Genomic DNA, 22,318 nt, shown 5'->3' with positions numbered 1-22,318 from the left:
GTAATATATGAAATTAGATTCTTAGGTGAAGAGTATATATTCTTTCTAGTTACAATTTTTTTAACTACAGTTCCTACTCTAGCCCCCAATATTTCTATCACATTTGACTGGCTGTGTTTCTGGATAAGGAGGTACAGGCAAGAACTTTGAAAAAAATCATTGGTCCTAAGCTTTGCTCGTTCTGTGTCCTTGGATGCTCACATTCCTTAAGGCAAGGATATTTCCCTTACCCAAGTCCATTCATGTTTTATGATGCTTTCACAAGGTCGTTTAGGGACAAAAATATTGAATGAATCAGAGAGAATAACGGGAACTATGTACCAACCACAAGCGATTGCCACTGGAGTGCGTTCCTCCCTCACAGACATCTTAAGGTCGTCTCCCTTGTGCTGGATGCACCCATTCAGTGATGATTAGATGACATGTGGTCAAAGGTCAGGCTTAGAGAAGCAGCACTTTTCCCACCCAGGTGATGTGGTCTCTGTTTATCTATGACACAGTGACATTAATTGCTAAGTAACTGAAATGAAATGGGATAGCCCAGCCTACAGTCTCTTGTTTTATTTTATCATCATTTTCAACAGACTCAAAATTGCATTACAACTTTCTAAACACAGGTTTTACTCTCAGTAGTTGGATTTTGTCTGTGTGTGTGTGTGTGTGTGTGTGTGTGTCACAGCTGAGAAAACTAACAGATCCCCACTACTTAGGGGATATTTTCATAGTACATTTAGAGCTTTTCTGTTTGAATCCCAGAGAGAAAGGGCTATTTTCAAACAGAAACTCTGTGTTCAAGGATTGCTCCATTTGAAAATCTCAAGGTCAAAGTGAAAAATAAAATGAAAACATGTTAGTGACCTAAAGTTTAAATGTGAAGAAGAAATGCTATCAAAAAATGCTCAGGAGAAAACAAACGGCACGTTATAGAGTGTGCTAATCATAGCAGGGTCCATAGAGCTATGCATCAAAAGGCTAAAACATGGGAGTTTTAAGGAATAGATGCATAAACATATTAAAAGCTGTGCTGGGGACAGCATTCGGTGGTGGATCCCTTGTATAACACTCTGGGTTGGTTATAGATTATACACGCATGTGCACACACACCCTGAGCTGGGAACATGACCCTATGGTAAAACACTTGCTTAGCATGCAGGAGGCCTTAATTGCATTCCCCATACTTAGGAATTAGAATAGAGTCACTAAAAAAAAAATAAACTCAAACCTTAGCATTCTCTCTATTTAGTGTGTTATTCACAGAGATGTCAGCTTCATCCATCTCGGCCTAGGCTGAGTATCAGTAAATGACTTAGAAGACTGTGTCAGACTAAGCCGTGTTGCTCCATTGCATGGTGAGTCTTTTCCCTCTGCACACTGATCTTTGCTGTGTAGTAAGTCTGACTCTTGTCGTAGATGCTCTTCATATTTATGGGTCCTGAGTTCTCCAGGGACCTTGAGCTTTTCCTCCACACAGGGGAGAGTCAATTGGGATTAGAAACCAAGTGTCAGCTACCTCAGGAATCCCAATACAGAATTTAGCACTCCTGGTCAACAAGATACTCTCCAGGGAGCCTGTCCTGCAGAAATCAATGACTGGATAGTATCCATCCAATAGGTGCGGGCTAGATGGAAGCTGCTTTTGTTCTCTATTACCAGCGGAGCGATGATGTTTATTTTATAAGCACGGGTAGTGAAGGAATATTTATTTTTAAAACATTCGGTTCTGTTGAATGATTTTGCATCCTGCAGGATTCATTTTCCTGATACTTCATCTAGGCAAACAAATCATTATGAGAAGGAATTCTTGTGAATGTTAGGATGAAAATGAAATGTGTCCCCATTTCAAACTTTGGCTTAAGTAAGACACTTAAAATATTAAGGAAATGAGGACATTCTCGTGGCTGATGCACAAACTCAGGTAAGTGGTTGGTGGAAGGTAAGAGCCACTGTAAGTTCATCTCTGGGACATAAGTGACCAGAGAGAGCTGTACTCATGGTACATATCAAAAGTGATTGTCCTGGGCATCTGAATTGGAATTATTCACTGCAACCCTATTGGAAAATAGGAAGTCTGTTTTATACTTATGTGTTTATTCCTATTTTACAGACTTTTATAGTATTGAATAAAGGGAAGGCCATCTTCCGGTTCAGTGCCACCTCCGCCCTGTACATTTTAACACCCTTCAATCCTCTTAGGAAAATAGCTATTAAGATTTTGGTACACTCATATCCTTTTGCAAGTGGTTGGTGTTAACTGTTTGTATTCATTGTGTCTTCTATGTATTATTAAGTTAAAAAAATGTGCATATACTCTATAGCTTTCATCTAATATCTTTTGTTGGTCAAGGAAATCTCTTTTTGTTTTTGTAGTGCTGAGAATTGAACCCGGGGCCTCAGAAATGTCAGGGAAACACCCTACCATTAAGGCACCCCTTCAGCCCTGAACCCTAGTCTACATTCCAGGATCCCAGCCAGGGAACGGTGCCAGCCACAGTAGATGGGTCTTTCCGTCTGAATTAACAAAGCAGTCACAATAATTCCCCAGAGACATGCAATGAGGCCCGTCTGTTAGAGTATTCTAGATTCTGTCAGATTGACAACTAACACTAGCTTTCATATATGTATTGAATCCCCTAAGTTTTGTGCAAGATCGCCATGTTTCTTGTCAACATCTTTGTACAGAGTTGCATAAAATTTTCAGTAAAATTAATCACACACAAAAAAACTATTTTCAAAGTAAAATACAGATTAGACACAGATATGATGTATGCCATTTTAAAGACCTTTGGGGGGATCATGTAAGCTTATAAGAATCTCAAGACACTTCAGGCTTAGCTAGTTAGTCAACTTTTCTGATCAGTTTTATGAAGTTGGCTGAATATCAGATTTAAGCCACAGAATATATGGGTCTGTTGTATAGCATTGTCTCTTTAGTGCAGATTCAGGAAAGAAGCTAAAACTGTTCTAAAAGGTTGAAGGGAGTTTGCCTCTGTGGTCGCCTTTGGGTTTAAAGGTTTCTGCAACTCAGTTCCGGCGTGGATATTGATCAGTGAAAAACCTTCATTTATGACTGAGTCTCTTTTGGTGGCCTTGGTCACAATTAGTATAAAAATACTATTGTAAGTATCATAAGGTCATACTAGCAAGATTTTTTTTAAAATCACAAATTCTAAAATCTAAAGAGTTGTCCAAACACAAGGCTCTGGGTTTGATTTGTTCCCTGGCACTACAAAAAACAATGACTAAAGAAGAAACGTTCATTTAAAAAAAATAAAACAAACAAACAAAAAAACAGCACTACACCAACAAAAGGAGATACAAAACAAAACAAGAAAGTAAAATAATAACTAACAAAAACAATAAAAGCAACAACAAAAAATAAAGGCCCTTCTTTTTGAGTCCAGTTGATCACAAGTAAATCGTTAGTCCTATTAATAGTCTATCATCGAACACTAAAGATGTACCTTATAAAAAGTGCCTATGCTCACTCAAAAGCTTTTCCATCTTAGTTTGCATTTCTAGTGCCATCATGTGGTCATTTGATGAAATCTTTCCCTACACCTAATGGAAATGTTTTGTGTGGTTAGTCGAGTGTAGTAGAAAGAATACCTGCTACTAAGACAGAAAACACATATTTTAAGATCCTGCGGATCATCTGTTTTCTCCAGGACGTAGCGGTTATTTCTGGCATTTCTAAAACACTTTTTACAGCCACTTTCAATGGCCCTATTACCTGTTCTTCTCTGACCTACCACTCAGTGCGTACACATTTCTCCAGCGGCATTGCTTCCGAGCATTTCATACTCACTGATTACTTTAATCTACGCGACCAATAACAAAGTCTGTCCAGCTTAACATCCGGGTGTTGAATGTAGGTGGAGCCAGAGGGTGGTTGAAGGCACAGAAAGGATAAGTGACCGATTGGCCCAAGAACAGGTGTCACTGTGGAATTTCAATTACATCCCAGTGGCGATGAGCCCTGACCTTCACACATCTCCCCTTCCATCTTCTCATGCTGTTGTGCTTACATAAACTCACTCAAAACACGGCTACTTAGCACTCTGCACCACGCTCTGCTTTGACCGTGACGTCAAAATTCTATCCATTAACGACGAGATCTCGGTATTGCAGAAATGCACCTTCCTCGAAAATTTACTATTCTAATTGTGCAATTAATTCACATCCATGCTTTCTGCTCAACAATGTTGCAAATAAAATTTAAATACATTTTAAAAGAGAGAAATGCATCCACCACCCCCCCAACCACCTCCACTTCCCGCTTAGAAAAAGCACCTTGGAAGGTAATCATGCTGGTATAAAAACAACCGCAATAGCAACTTGTATTCTTATGTCCTTCCATACTCTCATTTACTCTGAAATTGTGGAGGTCACACTATGATGCATATTTAGCATCATATGAAATTTGAGTGAAATGTAAGGAGATTAGGTAGTATTTGTGCACATGTTTACCCATGAGTCCTGTTGAACTGAGGTCTGGGTTTTTCAGTGTTACTTTGGTTTTTTTTAATACAATGCATGAACTTTCTTTTGTATGTTCCTTAACACTAACCTACATTATTCAGCATGTTAATCATGTGCACTATTTTGACAAACTGTGTATTTATGACAATGAGTAACCCTCCCGACTGGACAAAGAATGTGGAGTAAGTTTATTTTAAATGTTTGTTCCTGTACATATATTTGAGATTTTTGAAACTATTTCTCAATGTAGCCTTTAAATTAAACTGGAGAACATGTGTGATAAAGCCATTTATAGATGCAGCTTTAAAATAAGACAGCAGTCATTGGGTCCCAGGCTTGCTGGTGTCAGATCTAGGATTTCTCTTTACTCATATAATTGATACAAAGTCTACTAGAAAACTCAAGGGTTTTCTTTCAGGATCCAGTATTTGAAAAGAAAATTGATGGAAGTAACTACAGAAATATAGACAATATATGCTGGACTTTTTATTCCAGATAACCTCCACATTAATTGGGCTAATTAAGAATCAAAATGATTAAGCTGTAAATGCTACATTAAGAACCACAGTGTAGGGGAATGCCAGGGCAAGAAAGAGGGTGTGGCTGGGTTGGTGAGCAGGGGGAGAGGGGAGGGGATAGGGGATTTTCAGAGGGGAAAGCAGGAAAGTGGACAACATTTGAAATGTAAATAAAGTAAATATCTAATAATAATAAAGAACCATATTGAGTCTCTTGATCACTGGGATTTATCCAGGTTTATATCTATTTTAAGTATGATCATCAAGAACTTAACTAAAGTTTCAGGATTATAAAACTTGGAAATTCAGTTTATGGAAGGCTAAAATGTCTACAGTGGAAATTCAGGAAGCATTCTCAAGGGCTGGAAGCATTACTAATGACACTGGCCAGCTCTTGATGCCCCAGTAGAAGGAGAGGCAGTTATGTAACTGGAGCTCTGGATGTTTCAATCGCAGCTTTCGTGCCTGCCCATGTTCTGACACCTAGAACTCTCTGGTTTCTGACCTTTCACCCCCCACAGTGTTTCCCAAAGCCTCTTCTTCTAGTGCTTCTAAATGGAAGGTCAGATTCTGGGAAAAAAACAAAACAAAACAAACAAACAAAAAAAAAACCATAAGAAACTATGTATGTGATGGATTCTGAAACTATTCAAACTCACATGTTTCCTTTGTTGGTATCCATGTTTTCCGAGGACAACATGCTAAGAAGCTGATGTACTCTGAATGAAATTACAAAGTCCTTAATTGATTTGGCTACTTGTTTCTAGGTACACCTTCACAGGAATATATACTTTTGAATCACTAATAAAAATTATTGCAAGGGGCTTCTGTTTAGAAGATTTTACTTTCCTTCGCGACCCATGGAACTGGCTGGACTTCACTGTCATTACATTCGCGTAAGTGCCTTCTCTTTTGGAAACCTGAGAGAATACAGTTTGGTTTGCTGTCTATGCTCAGGTTTTTAAACAACATGCTCGAGTGGTAAAACATCCTGGCATGATTTGGGCACCTGAACTCCGTGTCTTAACATTTACCTCAAAAGGGTAAACCCATTCCACTGCTCCATGAGAATAGTAATAGCAATTTTAATAACACTTAAAACATCAGAAAATTTTGTAGCCAGGCAGGTGTGGCGAACACCTTTAATCCCAGCACTCAGGAGACAGAGGCAGGTGAATTTCTAAGTTCAAGGTCAGCCTGCTTTACAGAGTGAGTTCCAGGACAGCCAGGGCTATAGAGAGAAATCCTGTCTCACCCCCTACCCCCCAAAAAGAAAGAAAATATTGTATATTCTGGTCTCCTCACACAAATACTTGTAATACTGAAGCATAACTTATTTATCTCCTGAGCTGGAGGATGGTTTTGAAAGTTCACACAGCAAAATTTGCACTGGTCCCACAAACTTGCACTGAACTTTTCACTGATAGTCCTGTTGTGCCTCACCCCGTGGCTTCTTTTGTTACCTTTATAGAATAGTAGAAAGATTGTAGCCATGCTGGAAATAAGATCCTAAGGTGAAAAAGACATTTGATACATCATAAATCAAATAAATGGTTATTTCTTGAGCAGACATACCTTGCCTCTATTTCCCTTCTGATTCAATTTGTATTCCTCTCTCTCTCTCTCTCTCTCTCTCTCTCTCTCTCTCTCTCTCTCTCTCTCTCTCTCTCTCTCGCTCTCTCTCTCTCTCTCTCTCCCTCCCTCCCTCCCTCCCTCCCTCCCTCCCTCCCTCCCTCTCCCTCCCTCCCTCCCTCCCTCTCTTGTTTTTAGGCTCTTCTTTATTTTACTCAACACAAAGCTTTTCAATATACACTGAGTTGTATATTCAGTCCCTACTTTCCTGTCTTCTCCCTTTTGCTAGTGATAAATCACGCCCCTCCACACCAGGAAGAGATGAGAATAATAGGTAGCTATTCAAGAATAGTCAAAAGTAGGTATGGAGGACAGTGGATTAATACCACTTATCCCATCTGGGTAGCTGACTTTCTGGGCATCAGCAGGAGTGAAGGGATACACAGGACAGGAGATGGTACTGATCGGCTCCAAAGTGCAAATCCTGGATGTCTGACCTTAACTGTATAACTTTATGTCTGATTGGAATATGAAAGGTTCCCATGCGTTTCAGCCACAACTTTCAGGACAGTATTTGAGACTTCTCACTCTTGAGACTAAAATAGAAGTGATGACAGAGTGGCCTTGGGCCATGTAAGATGCTATTGTTAATTTATTTGTTCAACTTCTATTCAAACGTTATTTTAGGAAATGCGAGTCTTGAATAGTGGGGCAAGAGGCAATCTTTTATAATCGATAGTTCTGTTGGATGATTTCCTATATCATTTCTTTTCTAGCTGAAACCCTAGCCTGTGGATTTGGTTCCAGTTAACTAATTAATTTAGTTAATTTTCCCAATTCACATATAGTGTTTCTACCTTGCCTACCAAATGGCATCAAGATTGTATATTTTATGAAATTTACATTTAGTTGTGGTATTTATCATGAAAAATAAGACTACATTGATGAAGTCTAAATTTTAATTTGCAACTTACACTATTTAAAAGCAGCAAAGATCTTCATAAAATATCAGATAAATGCTAGTGTCTTTTCAATCTTAAATCATTTACAGGTAAGTAACAAAGTTTGTATACCTAGGTAATTTTTAGCTATTCACACATTTAGAGGATTGAGTCTAAAGACCATTCCCACATTTCTAATTAGAAGCAATTACTATAAAGCATAAGGTAATTGTACCTACAAAACTTTCTTTGCTTCCTGTTATTGTGTCTGTGTGTGAACTCCTCATTACAGATATGTGACGGAGTTTGTGGACCTGGGCAATGTCTCAGCATTGAGAACATTCAGAGTTCTTCGAGCATTGAAAACTATTTCAGTCATTCCAGGTGAGAGCTATATGAAAGCATGTAGGTTAATCAGTGAGTTAACTCTGAGACTTTTTCAACTGAGCCTCCTTGCTTGCCATTCATCATTACAGAAAGCTGAGAATCATAAGACTGAGTACTTCCTATAAGATTACTCTCTCTGGAGGTTTTATCAACCTTTGTGTTTAATTTGTGGACACTCTGATATTCAACCCAACCAACTTTTACTATATAATGTATTTTTGTGCCGGACAGTGGTGGTATACACCTTTAATTCCAGCACTTGGGAGGCAGAGGCAGGCGGATTTCTGAGTTCGAGGCCAGCCTGGTCTACAGAGTGAGTTTCAAGACAGCCAGGGCTACACAGAGAAACCCTGTCTCGAGAAAAAAAAAGTATTTTTGTAATGTCAATGTTATAAAGAATTTGTTCCCTATTATATGTATAAATTTTTCATTTTTATTCATTATACCCATTGATGCCTATGCAAAAACAATCCCATTCTTTGCTAACAAAAGACCAATTATAAGACTTAAAGAATAACCTACAACAGCATGAATGCTATGTTCTTAAATGAAGCTACACTCTCGAACTTTTTATAGGACAATGTCCCTGCCATGGGCCACATTTTGGGACTTACACGTTTATTTAGTGTCTCCGAGAGACTTGTGTGAAGGACTTATTTAATATTTCAGATGCTTGATACACTTCTTTCTCTCAGGCCTGAAGACCATCGTGGGGGCCCTGATCCAGTCGGTGAAGAAGCTGTCTGACGTCATGATACTCACTGTGTTCTGTCTCAGTGTGTTCGCACTCATCGGGTTGCAGCTCTTCATGGGCAACCTGAGGAATAAATGTGTACAGTGGCCTCCCACCAACGCTTCCCTTGAGGAACATAGCATAGAGAAGAATATAACTATGGATTACAATGGCACACTTGTAAATGAAACCGTGTTCGAGTTTGACTGGAAATCATACATTCAAGACTCAAGTAAGAACCATCAATATGTGTACTTATCCTTTCATAGTCTGCCTGCTTCCTGTCTAGTCACAGACTAAACATGATCACAAGGATGTTGTAGTCACTTAGAAAATTATCTGATGTAAATTTTGAAAATATTTACACACCTTATTTCTTTTATTATTCTTTAATCTTTCTTTACTTTAATCTTTCAGTCATTATCCCACTTCCAGTCTGCCCTCTGACTAGTCCTCATCCCATACCTCCTCCCTCCTACCCCATTTCCAAGAGGATGTCCCTACACCCCGCCCACACCCCACCCCACCAAACCTCCCCACTCCCTGGGATCTCAAGTCTCTCAAGGGTTAAGTTTATCTTCTCTGACTGAACCCAGACCTGGCAGTCTTCTGCTGTATATGTGTCAGGGGCCTCATATCAGCTGGTACATGCTGCCTGGTTGGTGGCTCAGTGTCTGAGAGGTCTCGGGGATCCAGGTTAGTTGAGACTGCTGGTCTTCCTATGGGGTGGTCATCCTCCTCAGCTTCTTCCAGCCTTTCCCTAATTCAACTGCAGGAGTTCCTGGCTTCTGTCCATTGGTTGGGTGTATCTGCATCTGACTCTTTCAGCTGCTTGTTGGGGCTCTCAGATTGCAGCCATGCTAGGCTCCTGTCCATAAGCACACCATATCATCAGTAATAGTATCAGGCCTTGGAGTCTCCCCTTGGGCTGGATCCCTAATTAGGCTGGCACTGGACGTCCTTTCCCTCAGTCTCTTCTCCATTTTAGTTCCTGCAGTTCTTTTAGACAGGAACAATTCTGGGTCAGAGTTTTTGACTTTGGGATGGCAACCCCATCCCTCCACTTGATGTCCTGTCTTTCTACTGGAGGTGGGCTCTACAAGTTCCTTCTACCCACGGTTGGGCATTTCACCTAAGGTCCCTCCCCCTGAGCGTCTCTCACCTTCCTGGTCTCTGGTACATTCTAGAGGGTCACCCCACCTCCTACCTCCTGAGGTGGCCTGTTTCCATTCTCTTTTTTCTGTTGTTCCTATCTACTCATTTCACTTCTTGAAAGGATACAAAATCCCAACTAAGTTATAGGGGGATAATGAACGTCGCTTTATTTCTAATACTGCTAATACTTTTTTTTCTTTTTTTTTTTTTTTTTTTTTTTTTTTTTTTTTTTGGTTTTTCGAGACAGGGTTTCTCTGTATAGCCCTGGCTGTCCTGGAACTCACTTTGTAGACCAGGCTGGCCTCGAACTCAGAAATCCGCCTGCCTCTGCCTCCCGAGTGCTGGGATTAAAGGTGTGCGCCACCACGCCCGGCGCTAATACTTTTTGAATGAGTAGTTGCAATGGGATAATGGTTTTTCTGAGGATACTGTGTGAGCATACAACCTACTGGACACAACCTGAGGTTGTTTCTTCCTTGTCAATCTTTGATGGAAAGGAAATGGATGGCCAAGGAAAGTCTTGCAGACATGGCTCCTCTAGTAATGAAAGATGTGAACTCTTGAGAACTAGGGAGAACTGATAAGATTTGATGTTCGCCTACTCTAATTGTTTTAACTTTAATATTTAAGATGTTCTACATTTTTCATTAATTTGTAAGAAATATTATTTGTTTTATATTCAATTCTAAAATATTTCATTTCATTAAAATATTCAGATAGTTGATACAATTTGTGTCAATTGACATATATACTACGAACTGAAAAATGTAAGTTATAATTAATTTGAAAGTTTTAACAGGGATTGAAAATATGAAAATAGAACAAGAAAATATATCATTTTTTTCTTTTGAAATATGTAGTTATTTTTGAGATACCCATCATTGTCATCTTCTTTGGATGATGAACTTTTTCTTTATTTTACAAAAGTAGTAGAAAATACTGATACCTTTTCATAAATGTTCCCTAAGTACCCATGGTTGTCACTAACATTCCACTAATAATGAAAAGAAAAAAACCTCGTACAGTTGATTATCGATACCTTTAATTTAATAACAGAATTTGAAGGAAGAAAAGGAAAAAACTCATGTGTTTAAGTGGATGATAAGATACTTGTAAACTCACTTAGTGAACCAAAAAGTAAGACCTGACTTTCCTACTCTTCTTTTAATGTGTTTCACAATGCAAGTGTGTATCATGTGGCTTTCTCTTTTTTTCAAACAGGATATCATTATTTCCTGGAGGGTGTTTTAGATGCACTGCTGTGTGGAAATAGCTCTGATGCAGGGTAAGCTGATCACGCGTGTGAGATGTATGTGTAGTATGTCCCCATACATATGTTTGTATATGGATGTGTCTGTGTGTATCTTTGGCTCTAGAAATTGACTGATAACAGCAACTAACTTTATGCATACTAATTGTCAGTAACTATGATATAAATAAAACAAGAAATTATCTAAATATTAAAGTTTCATCTGTAAAGCAAGAAGCAACACTTTGATCTGTAATGCTATTTTCTTGGTGTACGTATAAAGCTATGAATCACCTTTGGAGACTTCACAGTGAGGGGAAAAGGTTACTAAGCAATATCAATACCTTGCAGCTAATAAGATAGATACTATGGAGTCAAAGGTGGGAAATGTATCAGCAATTCGGATTCCACACGCCTGTGTCCTTTAAGTAGTGACTAGATTATTTTGTAAGTGTAGGCTTCTACCAGAGTAAGAAGACAGCAGAATGTCTTGTCATACTTTCTTTTTCCCCATTTGCAGCCAATGTCCAGAAGGATATATGTGTGTAAAAGCTGGTAGAAACCCTAATTATGGTTACACAAGCTTTGATACCTTCAGTTGGGCATTTTTGTCCCTGTTTCGACTGATGACTCAGGACTTCTGGGAAAATCTATACCAACTGGTGAGAATCTGAAAATTTAAGTAAAAGCGTGTAAGAACACAAACTGAGTCATGAAACACAACCCGCAGCATGATACAGTAGAGAAAGAATGACTCGGACTCCTCTAACCCATTGATTACAATACGCATTAAATGGAGTAACGCCAAGGAGAGTAATTCTGTTCTGTTTCTCCATGCCTTGAATTCTATTTCTCATTCCTCTTAGATACAATTTCTCCTAAGCAAAAGCCAAGTCTTCCCTCTGCCCTGTCCTCTGCTCAAGTATTACCTTTTCCATTGGTCTCTTTAATTTCCATGAAAGGCTCAGCTTTTTCATGGTGGTCCCCATTGCTTTCTATCAACTGTTATTCCTGGTGAATCCAAGAATCCCTTATTATGACTATGAATGCTTATCTTAAAGAAGAAAGAAGAGATAGAGGTTAAAGAAATACTGATGGGACACAATGTTAATTTTGTCAGAGTTCTGCCACATACACAAGTAAGTTAAAATGTGAAGTCACCCAATACCGACATAATTGTAAAAATAATTCTCATATTCTTGTTTCTAGACATTGCGTGCTGCTGGCAAAACCTACATGATATTTTTTGTGCTGGTCATTTTCTTGGGCTCATTCTACCTGATAAACTTGATCCTGGCTGTGGTGGCCATGGCCTATGAGGAGCAGAATCAGGCCACACTGGAGGAGGCTGAACAGAAAGAGGCAGAATTTCAGCAGATGTTGGAGCAACTTAAGAAGCAGCAAGAGGCTGCACAGGTACTCAGCAGTTCAAGTAGGTCTTATCTCCGACCTTCATTTCTCTAGTCTTCTGGTGTCACCTCTTTCACTGCCATGTTACAAAGAGCTGTAATGAAACAAAAGGCAGAGTCATCTGACAGGATGTGAGAAAGCTGAGCACATCAAACTCCAAGGACTTCTATGTATGGGTCATCTTTTTAGTTTGAATTGGCCTAGTCACATCACTAAGTTGTACAGAGCTGTTTTACACTAGCTACAGAAGATGCTTCTTATGTTATTTTTATCACTTTAAATAGAATCAAGAAGAAAAGAGAAATAGTAACTTTGGGCTTTTTTGCCCCCCCCCAAGTTTAAAATCTTTTACTCAAATATACTAGCATTAGAAAAAGTATCATAAGACAACAATCTTTTCTGACAAGCAAATTCATTAGTTGACATATAAAACCCATTTGGCCATTTCATTAAAGTAATTTATTATTTTCTTTATTCAGAAATACAATGTCTTTAGGTGGGGTTGTTCAATTTCCTTTTAATAAAATGTTCTCTTGGTCAAAACCATCCACTAGGCAAAGAAGCATCATTAGCAATATGGAGTACTACAAGAGGTTTACTTGACCTTTCCATGGCTTGTCAGTGTACCTGACTCACTGAATGAAAAAAAAAAAAATGAATCCAATTGCCCACGTTTCCTTGTGGTTTCTAAATGGGACATACGAATTCATTATGTGTATTTTCAAAAAGACTAATTAAACTATTTAAATCAAATTTATTTGTAACCATCTTGACCATAAAAAAAAAAAAGAGTTACTTCAAGCATGCTAATTTATCTGCTACAGTTCTAGATTAAGGGAATTGTGGGAAGAATGTTGACTAAGAAGTTCTAACTTCTTCATAACAGAACAAGCTGTGACCACACAGCATCTTACCCCATAACTAGTAAGAGCCAACATTGATATGAAGATAGTTGGGATGGCTTTTAGAGAACTGAACATCTTTTAACTTGCTTAGCAGAAAGCTCTCAACTCTCTCCTTTCTATAGATAACTGTATCAGGGGAGAGTGAGGAAGAAACTGTGATATGTTTCATAACGCTGATTATGTGGAACATCTCCACATATGTTGATACTATGTGGAAGATATTGAACACTTTGATAAGCATGGAAACCTGAGAGGACCCCTGCTCACTACCTCATTACCAGCTTTGAATAGAATCTTGAGTTATTCTTGACTGCCAATGAATCTTACGAATCTCTGCGGCATCAGACAAAGTTAATAAATGTTACCATGGAGAAAAGTAGATTATTTTTAAAATTCATTATTAGTTAAAAAGAAAAAAAAACTTCCCTTCATACCTGGAAAACATCATCTAGATGTTGGTTTCAGTTAGCTTGCATTTTGGACATGACACACCAAACTTGAGCATCTTAAAGATTTAATGCAGTCGTTTCTTGCAACACACTGAATTGGTTTCTCCTCTATATAGCAGGCAGCGGCTACAACAGCCTCAGAACATTCCAGGGAGCCCAGTGCAGCAGGCAGGCTCTCAGATAGCTCTTCAGAAGCCTCTAAGTTGAGTTCGAAGAGTGCTAAAGAAAGACGAAATCGGAGGAAAAAAAGGAAACAGAAAGAGCAGTCTGGAGGAGAAGAGAAAGATGATGATGAATTCCACAAGTCTGAGTCTGAAGACAGCATCAGGAGGAAGGGGTTTCGCTTCTCCATAGAAGGGAATAGACTGACATATGAAAAGAGGTACTCTTCCCCGCATCAGGTACGCACTGCAGAGTTCTTGGATACACCGATGAGAGTGAGCCATCTGAGAGAGAATTTAAATAGATGGATGGGTTTTCATCAACCGAATTGACTACTGTTGCATTACACTTAAAACTGTTTTTTCCCCTCTATGTAGTTATGTGAAAGTTTTACTTCCCATCCACATATATGCAAATCCACTCTTAGGTGCTTTTGAAATAACACAGGATTGGAAGACAGGAGAACTGGCTTTTCATGTTAAATGTGCCTTCTGGTAATTGTAATGACATTTAATCTTGCAGCTATTCTAACCACATCAACAAAATGTAGACTAGGGGTTAGCTACTCAGAAATGTACCTTTGGTTAATTTAAGGCACCATGTTGGTTGTCATCCCATAACTTCTTTATCAATTATCCCATGAACTTTAAAAATATTAGCCATGATAAACTTTATAGAAAAGTGCATCATTCAGAATTTCGAAATTTTTACTTTCTGGTTCTACAAGTAATCTGTTTTACAGCTGTGTCAAAAAAATAAATAACATGGTTTTAGGAAACTGAACTAAAATAGTCTGTGAAAACTATTGTTGGAATTATCCAAAAGGAGAGAGAAATTAAAAACCGTTGCTGTCTTGCTGCCCATGTTCATTGTAGGTGGATACATACATAGAGAGATTTTTAAGGATGTCTCTGTTTAAATTTGAGACGTGGTGGCTGGGTATTTTTTTTTCTCCCATTACTTTTAGGCTGCACTCCAGCTATCTGTTATTTAATATCAATGGCTGGAAGCCATACTGTATAGAACTAATTTAATCTCATCTGAATGCCAATAAATTATATTAATCAGAAGGAATGTGCTACCCTCTCTAAAATAACAATGCAATATTCTTCAACTTAAACTTGCAAAACTATTTCAACAGGCAGTTCTAATGTAATTTTACTTTTTGTCATGTGTTTCAAACTTTCAGTCTCTGTTAAGCATTCGTGGTTCCCTGTTCTCCCCAAGACGCAATAGCAGAACAAGTCTTTTCAGCTTTAGAGGGCGAGCCAAGGATGTGGGGTCTGAGAATGACTTTGCTGATGATGAACACAGCACCTTTGAGGATAATGAGAGCCGTAGAGACTCACTGTTCGTTCCCCGAAGACACGGAGAGCGACGCAACAGTAACCTGAGCCAGACCAGCAGGTCCTCCCGAATGCTGGCGGTGTTTCCAGCCAATGGGAAGATGCACAGCACGGTGGATTGCAATGGTGTGGTTTCCTTGGTTGGTGGACCCTCAGTTCCCACATCGCCAGTTGGACAGCTTCTGCCAGAGGTGATAATAGATAAGCCAGCTACTGATGACAATGTAAGAAAGTTTTACATAGTTCAGGCATGGCTGGCCTATGATTGCTGCACCAGCCAGTGTTTCTACAGAATGGAACTCTTGAGAATGATTCCTGGTTGGTCGAGCTGAGAATGCACCTGCATCTTGTAGCACCTTTAATAGACTAACCAGCTAAATGTTAGCGCCTCGGCACTCCTTGCACAAACCTGAATGCATTACCTACTGTATATGCTAAGGATTAATTGAACAATAATTACTTCCTTGGATGATTTGCTATGTACCCATACCGAATTTACATATGAAGACATCACCCCTAGTGCCCTATTATTGTAAGATTAAATGAATGACTTTTTAGTGTAAAGGGTGTATAGTAAATCTTCCCACTAAACTCTTACAGTTTATCTGGGCTTTAGTTCAGATTTTCAAAAACACTGTGCTTAGATAGCTTCATCATTACCTACATTTTCTAAGGATCATATTTATCTCACTAAGAAAGAAATGCTGATATAGGTATTCACAAAACAATCTACACAGAGACACCAATAAATTATTAATCCAGATAAAATAATTGGAAATATATCAGCATGACGAGGCATGACTCGGTGTAAATCAGATGACTTATTGCTTTGGTATCCTGGATGAAACTGTTGCCCCTGCATCACATGCATGGATCAGCATATACTTTATAATAAATGAGTATATGTCTTATGCTTAGAAATTGAGATGACAGCTAAGTGTGTTATGGTCTTCGGTATTTTCTTAAAATTAAACAGCTACTTTCTCGAAAGTGAAAAATGGCCTGACCATATATAAGATTTTAAGGCATTAAGATTTGACAGTATGTTCATTAATTGAAAACAAGCTATAAATGCCTATGCAAAGCTTTACTAACTATATTTTGATCGCATCCTATTTCATAAGAGTATAAAATCAAGGAGGGGTCAAAATTTTATATTTTCCTTTATGACTACATGGTTAACTGTTTGAATATTCCAGGTTAATGATCCAATAAGTCACCAGTATCTGCCATTGGCCATCAAAGATGAAGACGCATGACGCATGTCTTTCATGAAAATCACTGTCTCCATTTATTTCTGTGCTGTATTGCTCAAGCTAGTCATGTAATGCCTTAGCATTTGCTTTGCAGGGAACAACCACTGAAACTGAGATGAGAAAGAGGAGGTCGAGCTCTTTCCATGTTTCCATGGACTTTCTAGAAGATCCTTCCCAGAGGCAAAGGGCAATGAGCATAGCCAGCATCTTAACAAATACAGTAGAAGGTTGGTAACAAACCCTACCTCCCTCAGTTCAGCCATCTTGCAATATCTTGTTGGAGTCAACTCTCTCTACTTATGTGTTGGCAAGTACACTCTATGAACAAAAGTAAAAGGAACAGTCCTACTAGCAAATGGCTGGTGATGTATTCTGAAAGTATTACATACTAAATTCAATGTTCTAAACTTCTGAACTTTTAATGTCTTAATAAGTATGTGGGAACAGCTAGAGGTTTCTAATCCATTAGTCACAAATCCTTTGTTGTAATGTGCTTCAAACTTCAGCAGCATGGCCCCTTACATTATGATCTGAAATAATTTTAAGACTGGAGAAAAGAATAAGTCACTTTCACAAAATCAAAGCATAAAGAATGATTTCTTTATATATTACATTAATCCTTGTCCTAAATCTTAAAATTGTGTAGCCTATCAGTAACAAGAAATTTTACACAGAGTGAATAGTTCCAGGCTATGTTTCCATGGAACCTTTGTCTATATGCCCAACCACTGTAATAGAGGCCAAGTGTTAAGCAACACTGTCTATGCAAAAACAAAACAAAAAGTTTTCTTTCCTATCTCTATGTACATGACTAATGATACTGTACCATTTTATCAAGTAATTATCTTTGCAGCAAAGAGAAATATGTTTGCTACTGAGAGCATGTTTAGTGGATCTAAAATAAATTTGTAAATTTGTAAGTCAGTAATGGTGTTCTTTCAGAATCTAAGGCCATGATCTTCTTTAAATGATAGAATCACTGTGTCCTAGCTCTAGATGGTTCAAATAATTGGTTATTGTTTCTTCTATTTTTTTTTTAAATCTAGAACTAGAAGAATCCAGGCAGAAATGTCCACCCTGTTGGTATAAATTTTCCAACATATTCTTAATTTGGGACTGTTCTCCATATTGGCTGAAAGTTAAACATATTGTCAACCTGGTGGTGATGGACCCATTTGTTGATCTGGCCATTACCATCTGCATTGTGTTAAATACGCTCTTCATGGCTATGGAGCACTACCCCATGACTGAACATTTCAACCATGTTCTTACAGTGGGAAACTTGGTAAGTGTGCAAGAAGGTAAATAAATGAGCTTGGTCTTCAAATTTTCTGCTTAAGAAACTGTTTATTATCTTCAATAGTTTATTAGACCTCTTTCAACCACAATTCCTGCATCCCTAAGGCAATAATATCCAGACGGGTACACACTACCTTTTGCCAAATAATGGCCTTTAATGTCTGTGCAAAAACTGAGAAATAGAACATAGACCTGTAATAATAATTTAAAAAGTCAGTAATGGTGTTCTTTCAGAATCTAAGGCCATGTTCTTCTTTAAATGATAAGATCACTCTGTCCTAGCTCCAGATGGTTCAAATAAGGTCATGAGTTCTCTTCCTTATATGCTCTTTCAAAGAATGATAACACAAAAGTGTCTCCATCTTTTTTCCTTCCAGGGTCAAGGGAGTCTAAGTTCTGTTCTAGATTCATATCATGAAATATTGACAGTACCTAGTGCATTTTGTACATCATATGATTAGTAAGCCCATTTTTAGTGAAAGTTTCGACAATATTCTCCATTTTTTACTTTGAAGCATAAATTGTTAAAATATTTTCCAGCAGACTCAACTTAAAAGTCTCAGGTTTTTATTTGAAGAAAGAACTATCTAAAGTATAACATGCATTCTATATAATATCTAGGAGAATGTTTAGTATCTTGCTGATAAAGACAATGTAAATATGCATATGCTATAGTGGATTTATATTTTTAAATCTCTACTATTTAGATTCTGGAAACGCACTTTTAGTGCATGTGACTAATATTAATGATAGTGATGAGAATAATATAAGATACACATGATTTGAAGGGAATAAAGATAAACTTACAAATAAAATGTTTTGGGGCAAAATCTTGTCTAGGTGACATGAGGTCTGGAAGTTGGTTAATAATAGATGGGCATTTTATATACCTTGAAATATTGTTCTCTTCATCTGTAATAAAATAGTTACAGCATTTACACTATCTGGTTATTGGAGCTTCTATGAGCATAAAACAGTAAACTAATATAAACCAGCATTGTCAAATAAACTTGTAGGATAATCTTAGGATCAATAATGGAAAAGTAGAAGTAGCATTAGTCTTTTATATATATATATATATATATATATATATATATATATATATATATATATATATGTATATACATATATATATATAATATTATCTTTGATGTTATCACTATCTAAGATAATTTAAATAATATGGTTTTGCTTTTAGGTCTTCACTGGGATTTTCACAGCAGAAATGTTCCTGAAAATCATCGCAATGGATCCTTACTATTACTTCCAAGAAGGCTGGAATATCTTTGATGGTTTCATTGTGACACTCAGCCTGGTAGAACTTGGCCTTGCCAATGTGGAAGGATTGTCAGTTCTCCGTTCATTTCGACTGGTAAACAAGACAACTGCAATAATAACTGTTTTCCCCAGTGGTGTTCTCTCATAGTGCTTCCCTATACTTTTCCACAAAACTATTATCATTTTAAGTTTTTGTGTAGGCTGATACCTCTAAATGGGGAATAATATCTCTCAGGTAATATTTGTATATTTTTTTACAAAGGCAACTTTCTTCTGAAAAGCCTATTTATGTAAACTTTCTAATATTATCATTTATAAGTTTGCAGTGCTGGGTTACATAACCCAGAGCCTTGAGCTGTCACTAGCCCCGTCACGTGAACACTGATATCTTTTTCTATTGCTGTGTTGATAATGTGTTCTTTCTAATGACTTGGACAATTAATACTTTCAACCTGAAGAAGTGTGTTTAATAGAAATGGTTAATAACTTAATAAATGTTGAAAATGTAAATAACTCTTCGATATTCACATAAAATGTATGCATGTAATTCTACTTCTAAAAAATATGTTCCATAAAAACAAAAGTTTGCAGGTCTATTAAGGATAGATAGATAGATAGATAGATAGATAGATAGATAGATAGATAGATTCATACAAATTCCCTGAAGATTGAGGAAGAGTCATAGCAAATAATCCAGGTTTAACAATACATTGCATTTATTTATATTTTTCCTCTGTTATAATATTAATAGATAATAAATATTTTTCATTTTATTTTCATCAATGCTCTCAATGCAATGTTACTTAGAACCTTTTTGACAAATGAATCCTTTGGCAGAAATTATTCACATTCAGATATCAATATGACACTATAAAACTTGGAAGATGGTCTCAGAGAAACAAATTAAAGAATATAGTTTCTAATATGCAACTAGGAAATCACTTTCAGAGAAGATGAGCCACATTATTAAAATCTGGAAAAGCTAGATTCTTCCTATGAGGGTCTAAATATTAACTATGAACCTGAGAAAGTTAGAGCAAGATAATGTAAGCAGAATTTTTTAGGGGTGTGTAGTGCTAGCAACGGATCTCATGGCTGCATGCCCACTAAGGAGGTGTTCTGTCTCTGAGCTGCAGCCCCTTATTCTTTAGTAAGTCTCAAGATAATTAATGCTTGTGAAGATCATAATAATGTATATTAATTTGTTCTCATTTTCTAGCTCCGAGTGTTCAAGTTGGCAAAGTCTTGGCCCACACTGAATATGCTCATTAAGATCATTGGTAACTCGGTGGGAGCACTGGGCAACCTGACTCTGGTGTTGGCCATCATTGTCTTTATTTTTGCCGTGGTTGGCATGCAGCTGTTTGGAAAAAGTTACAAAGATTGTGTCTGCAAAATTGCCACTGACTGCAAACTCCCACGTTGGCACATGAACGACTTCTTCCACTCGTTCCTGATCGTGTTCCGCGTGCTGTGTGGGGAGTGGATAGAGACCATGTGGGACTGCATGGAGGTGGCAGGACAAGCTATGTGCCTTACTGTCTTCATGATGGTCATGGTGATTGGGAACCTTGTGGTATGTACCCAAGTTAGATATGCATTTCAGAAATACATCAATAACATAACAAATTTGTGCCCAATTTATTAAAAAATGACTTTCATGATAAATAATTTTAAATGCCTCTGATCTTAAGATATGTTTATCTTCTTATTCTAAAAATATACCGCAACATGGCAAAGTATAGTATCACAATCTACTATGGTAATATAGAAATACATCTTAAAACAAATGTATGCACATTAATATTACCTATGATATTTTACTCTCAAATCCATATTTTACAGCTCTATTTTTTTAAGACAAGGTTTCTTTCTGTATCCCTGGCTGTCCTGGAACTTGCTCTGTAGATCTAGCTGGGCTTGAACTCAGAGATCCACCTGCCTCTCCATCCCAAGTACTTGGATTAAAGTGATTGTGCCACCTGGCTTCTCAACTCTATTTTATTCAGTCACTTCATTGCATTTAGTTATTAAATTGCATAGGACTGTTAAAAATTTACACAAATATGTTATGTGCGTGTGTTTGTGTGTGATGTCTATGTGTGCGTGTGCATGTGAGGGAGAAAGGGGGCAATTTTTGCTATAGAATAGTGCTAACAAGAATGGTCCATGCATATGTTGAAGACTTTCATTCTAAATTTGGTCATGACTATGATTTTTTTCAGTTATCATCCAACAACACAAAATCATGAAGAGAGAAAACCCAAAATACATTTAAATAAATAATTGCAAATATTAATCATTTTTAAATTTGGAATTGTTAAAGTATCTCAGTAAATATATCTTCTTTTACTCATATAATATTAAATATAATGATAAACTAATTCATTCAAGTTCTTCATTTCATGTATGGGAGATCTTGAGAGCAGTAGAAAGAATGCCTCATGTACATAGAGATGGAGCAATATCACAAATTCAGAGTGCTCAAAACTTTTCTAGGGCGGAGTGTTGAACCCAGGGCCTCATGTTTTCTGGTCTTGGCCCACTTAACTTCTAGCAATGCCTGTGCTGTATCTTGCTCATATAGCATTCGGTTATTCATTCTATAGCTAAAGGAATAAGCCATCCTATGTCCTCTGTGTTGTGGTGAACACATACTTATGTCTGTTTTCAAGGTCTTGAACCTCTTTCTGGCCTTGCTTCTGAGCTCATTTAGTGCAGACAACCTTGCAGCCACTGATGATGACAATGAGATGAACAACCTGCAGATTGCTGTGGACAGGATGCACAAAGGAATAGCTTATGTAAAAAGAAAAATATATGAATTCATTCAACAATCCTTTGTTAAGAAACAGAAGATTCTAGATGAAATTAAGCCACTTGATGATCTAAACAACAGAAAAGACAATTGTATCTCTAACCACACAACAGAAATTGGGAAAGATCTGGACTGTCTGAAAGATGTGAATGGAACCACAAGTGGCATAGGGACGGGCAGCAGTGTGGAGAAGTACATCATTGATGAGAGTGATTATATGTCATTCATAAACAACCCCAGCCTCACTGTGACTGTGCCCATTGCTGTGGGAGAGTCTGACTTTGAGAACTTAAACACAGAAGACTTTAGCAGTGAATCAGATCTAGAAGAAAGCAAAGAGGTAAGATGCTGTAAATTGGGG

The 22,318-nt window shown here is 37.6% G+C and overlaps 1 protein-coding gene across 6 annotated transcripts in view; it reads left to right on the top strand.

Moving 5' to 3' along the window:
* Positions 1–22,318, top strand: part of Scn1a (sodium channel, voltage-gated, type I, alpha) — a 170,057-nt gene that overhangs the window by 100,737 nt on the left and 47,002 nt on the right. For 3 of the 6 annotated variants that reach the window (XR_001781558.2, XM_006499027.4, NM_001313997.1), the window contains exons 3-17: positions 2,105–2,223; positions 4,572–4,661; positions 5,765–5,893; positions 7,803–7,894; positions 8,593–8,862; positions 11,007–11,070; positions 11,555–11,696; positions 12,244–12,450; positions 13,915–14,199; positions 15,150–15,530; positions 16,657–16,789; positions 17,609–17,847; positions 19,060–19,233; positions 20,359–20,715; positions 21,815–22,297. Coding sequence is in view for 4 of the 6 variants with exons in the window: in XM_006499027.4 (XP_006499090.1) it covers positions 2,105–2,223; positions 4,572–4,661; positions 5,765–5,893; positions 7,803–7,894; positions 8,593–8,862; positions 11,007–11,070; positions 11,555–11,696; positions 12,244–12,450; positions 13,915–14,199; positions 15,150–15,530; positions 16,657–16,789; positions 17,609–17,847; positions 19,060–19,233; positions 20,359–20,715; positions 21,815–22,297 (3,165 nt within the window). In the remaining 2 variants the exon portion in view is untranslated. The remainder of the gene's footprint in view (positions 1–2,104; positions 2,224–4,571; positions 4,662–5,764; positions 5,894–7,802; positions 7,895–8,592; positions 8,863–11,006; positions 11,071–11,554; positions 11,697–12,243; positions 12,451–13,914; positions 14,200–15,149; positions 15,531–16,656; positions 16,790–17,608; positions 17,848–19,059; positions 19,234–20,358; positions 20,716–21,814; positions 22,298–22,318) is intronic. The other 3 variants (XR_001781559.2, NM_018733.2, XM_006499028.4) reach the window with 1 other exon arrangement.

This window comes from Mus musculus, chromosome 2 (assembly GCF_000001635.26).
Source record: "Mus musculus strain C57BL/6J chromosome 2, GRCm38.p6 C57BL/6J".
Classification (NCBI taxonomy): Eukaryota; Metazoa; Chordata; class Mammalia; order Rodentia; family Muridae; genus Mus; species Mus musculus.
The sequence above is the reverse complement of the archived record's forward strand: the minus strand, read 5'-3'. Positions and strand labels throughout refer to the sequence as shown.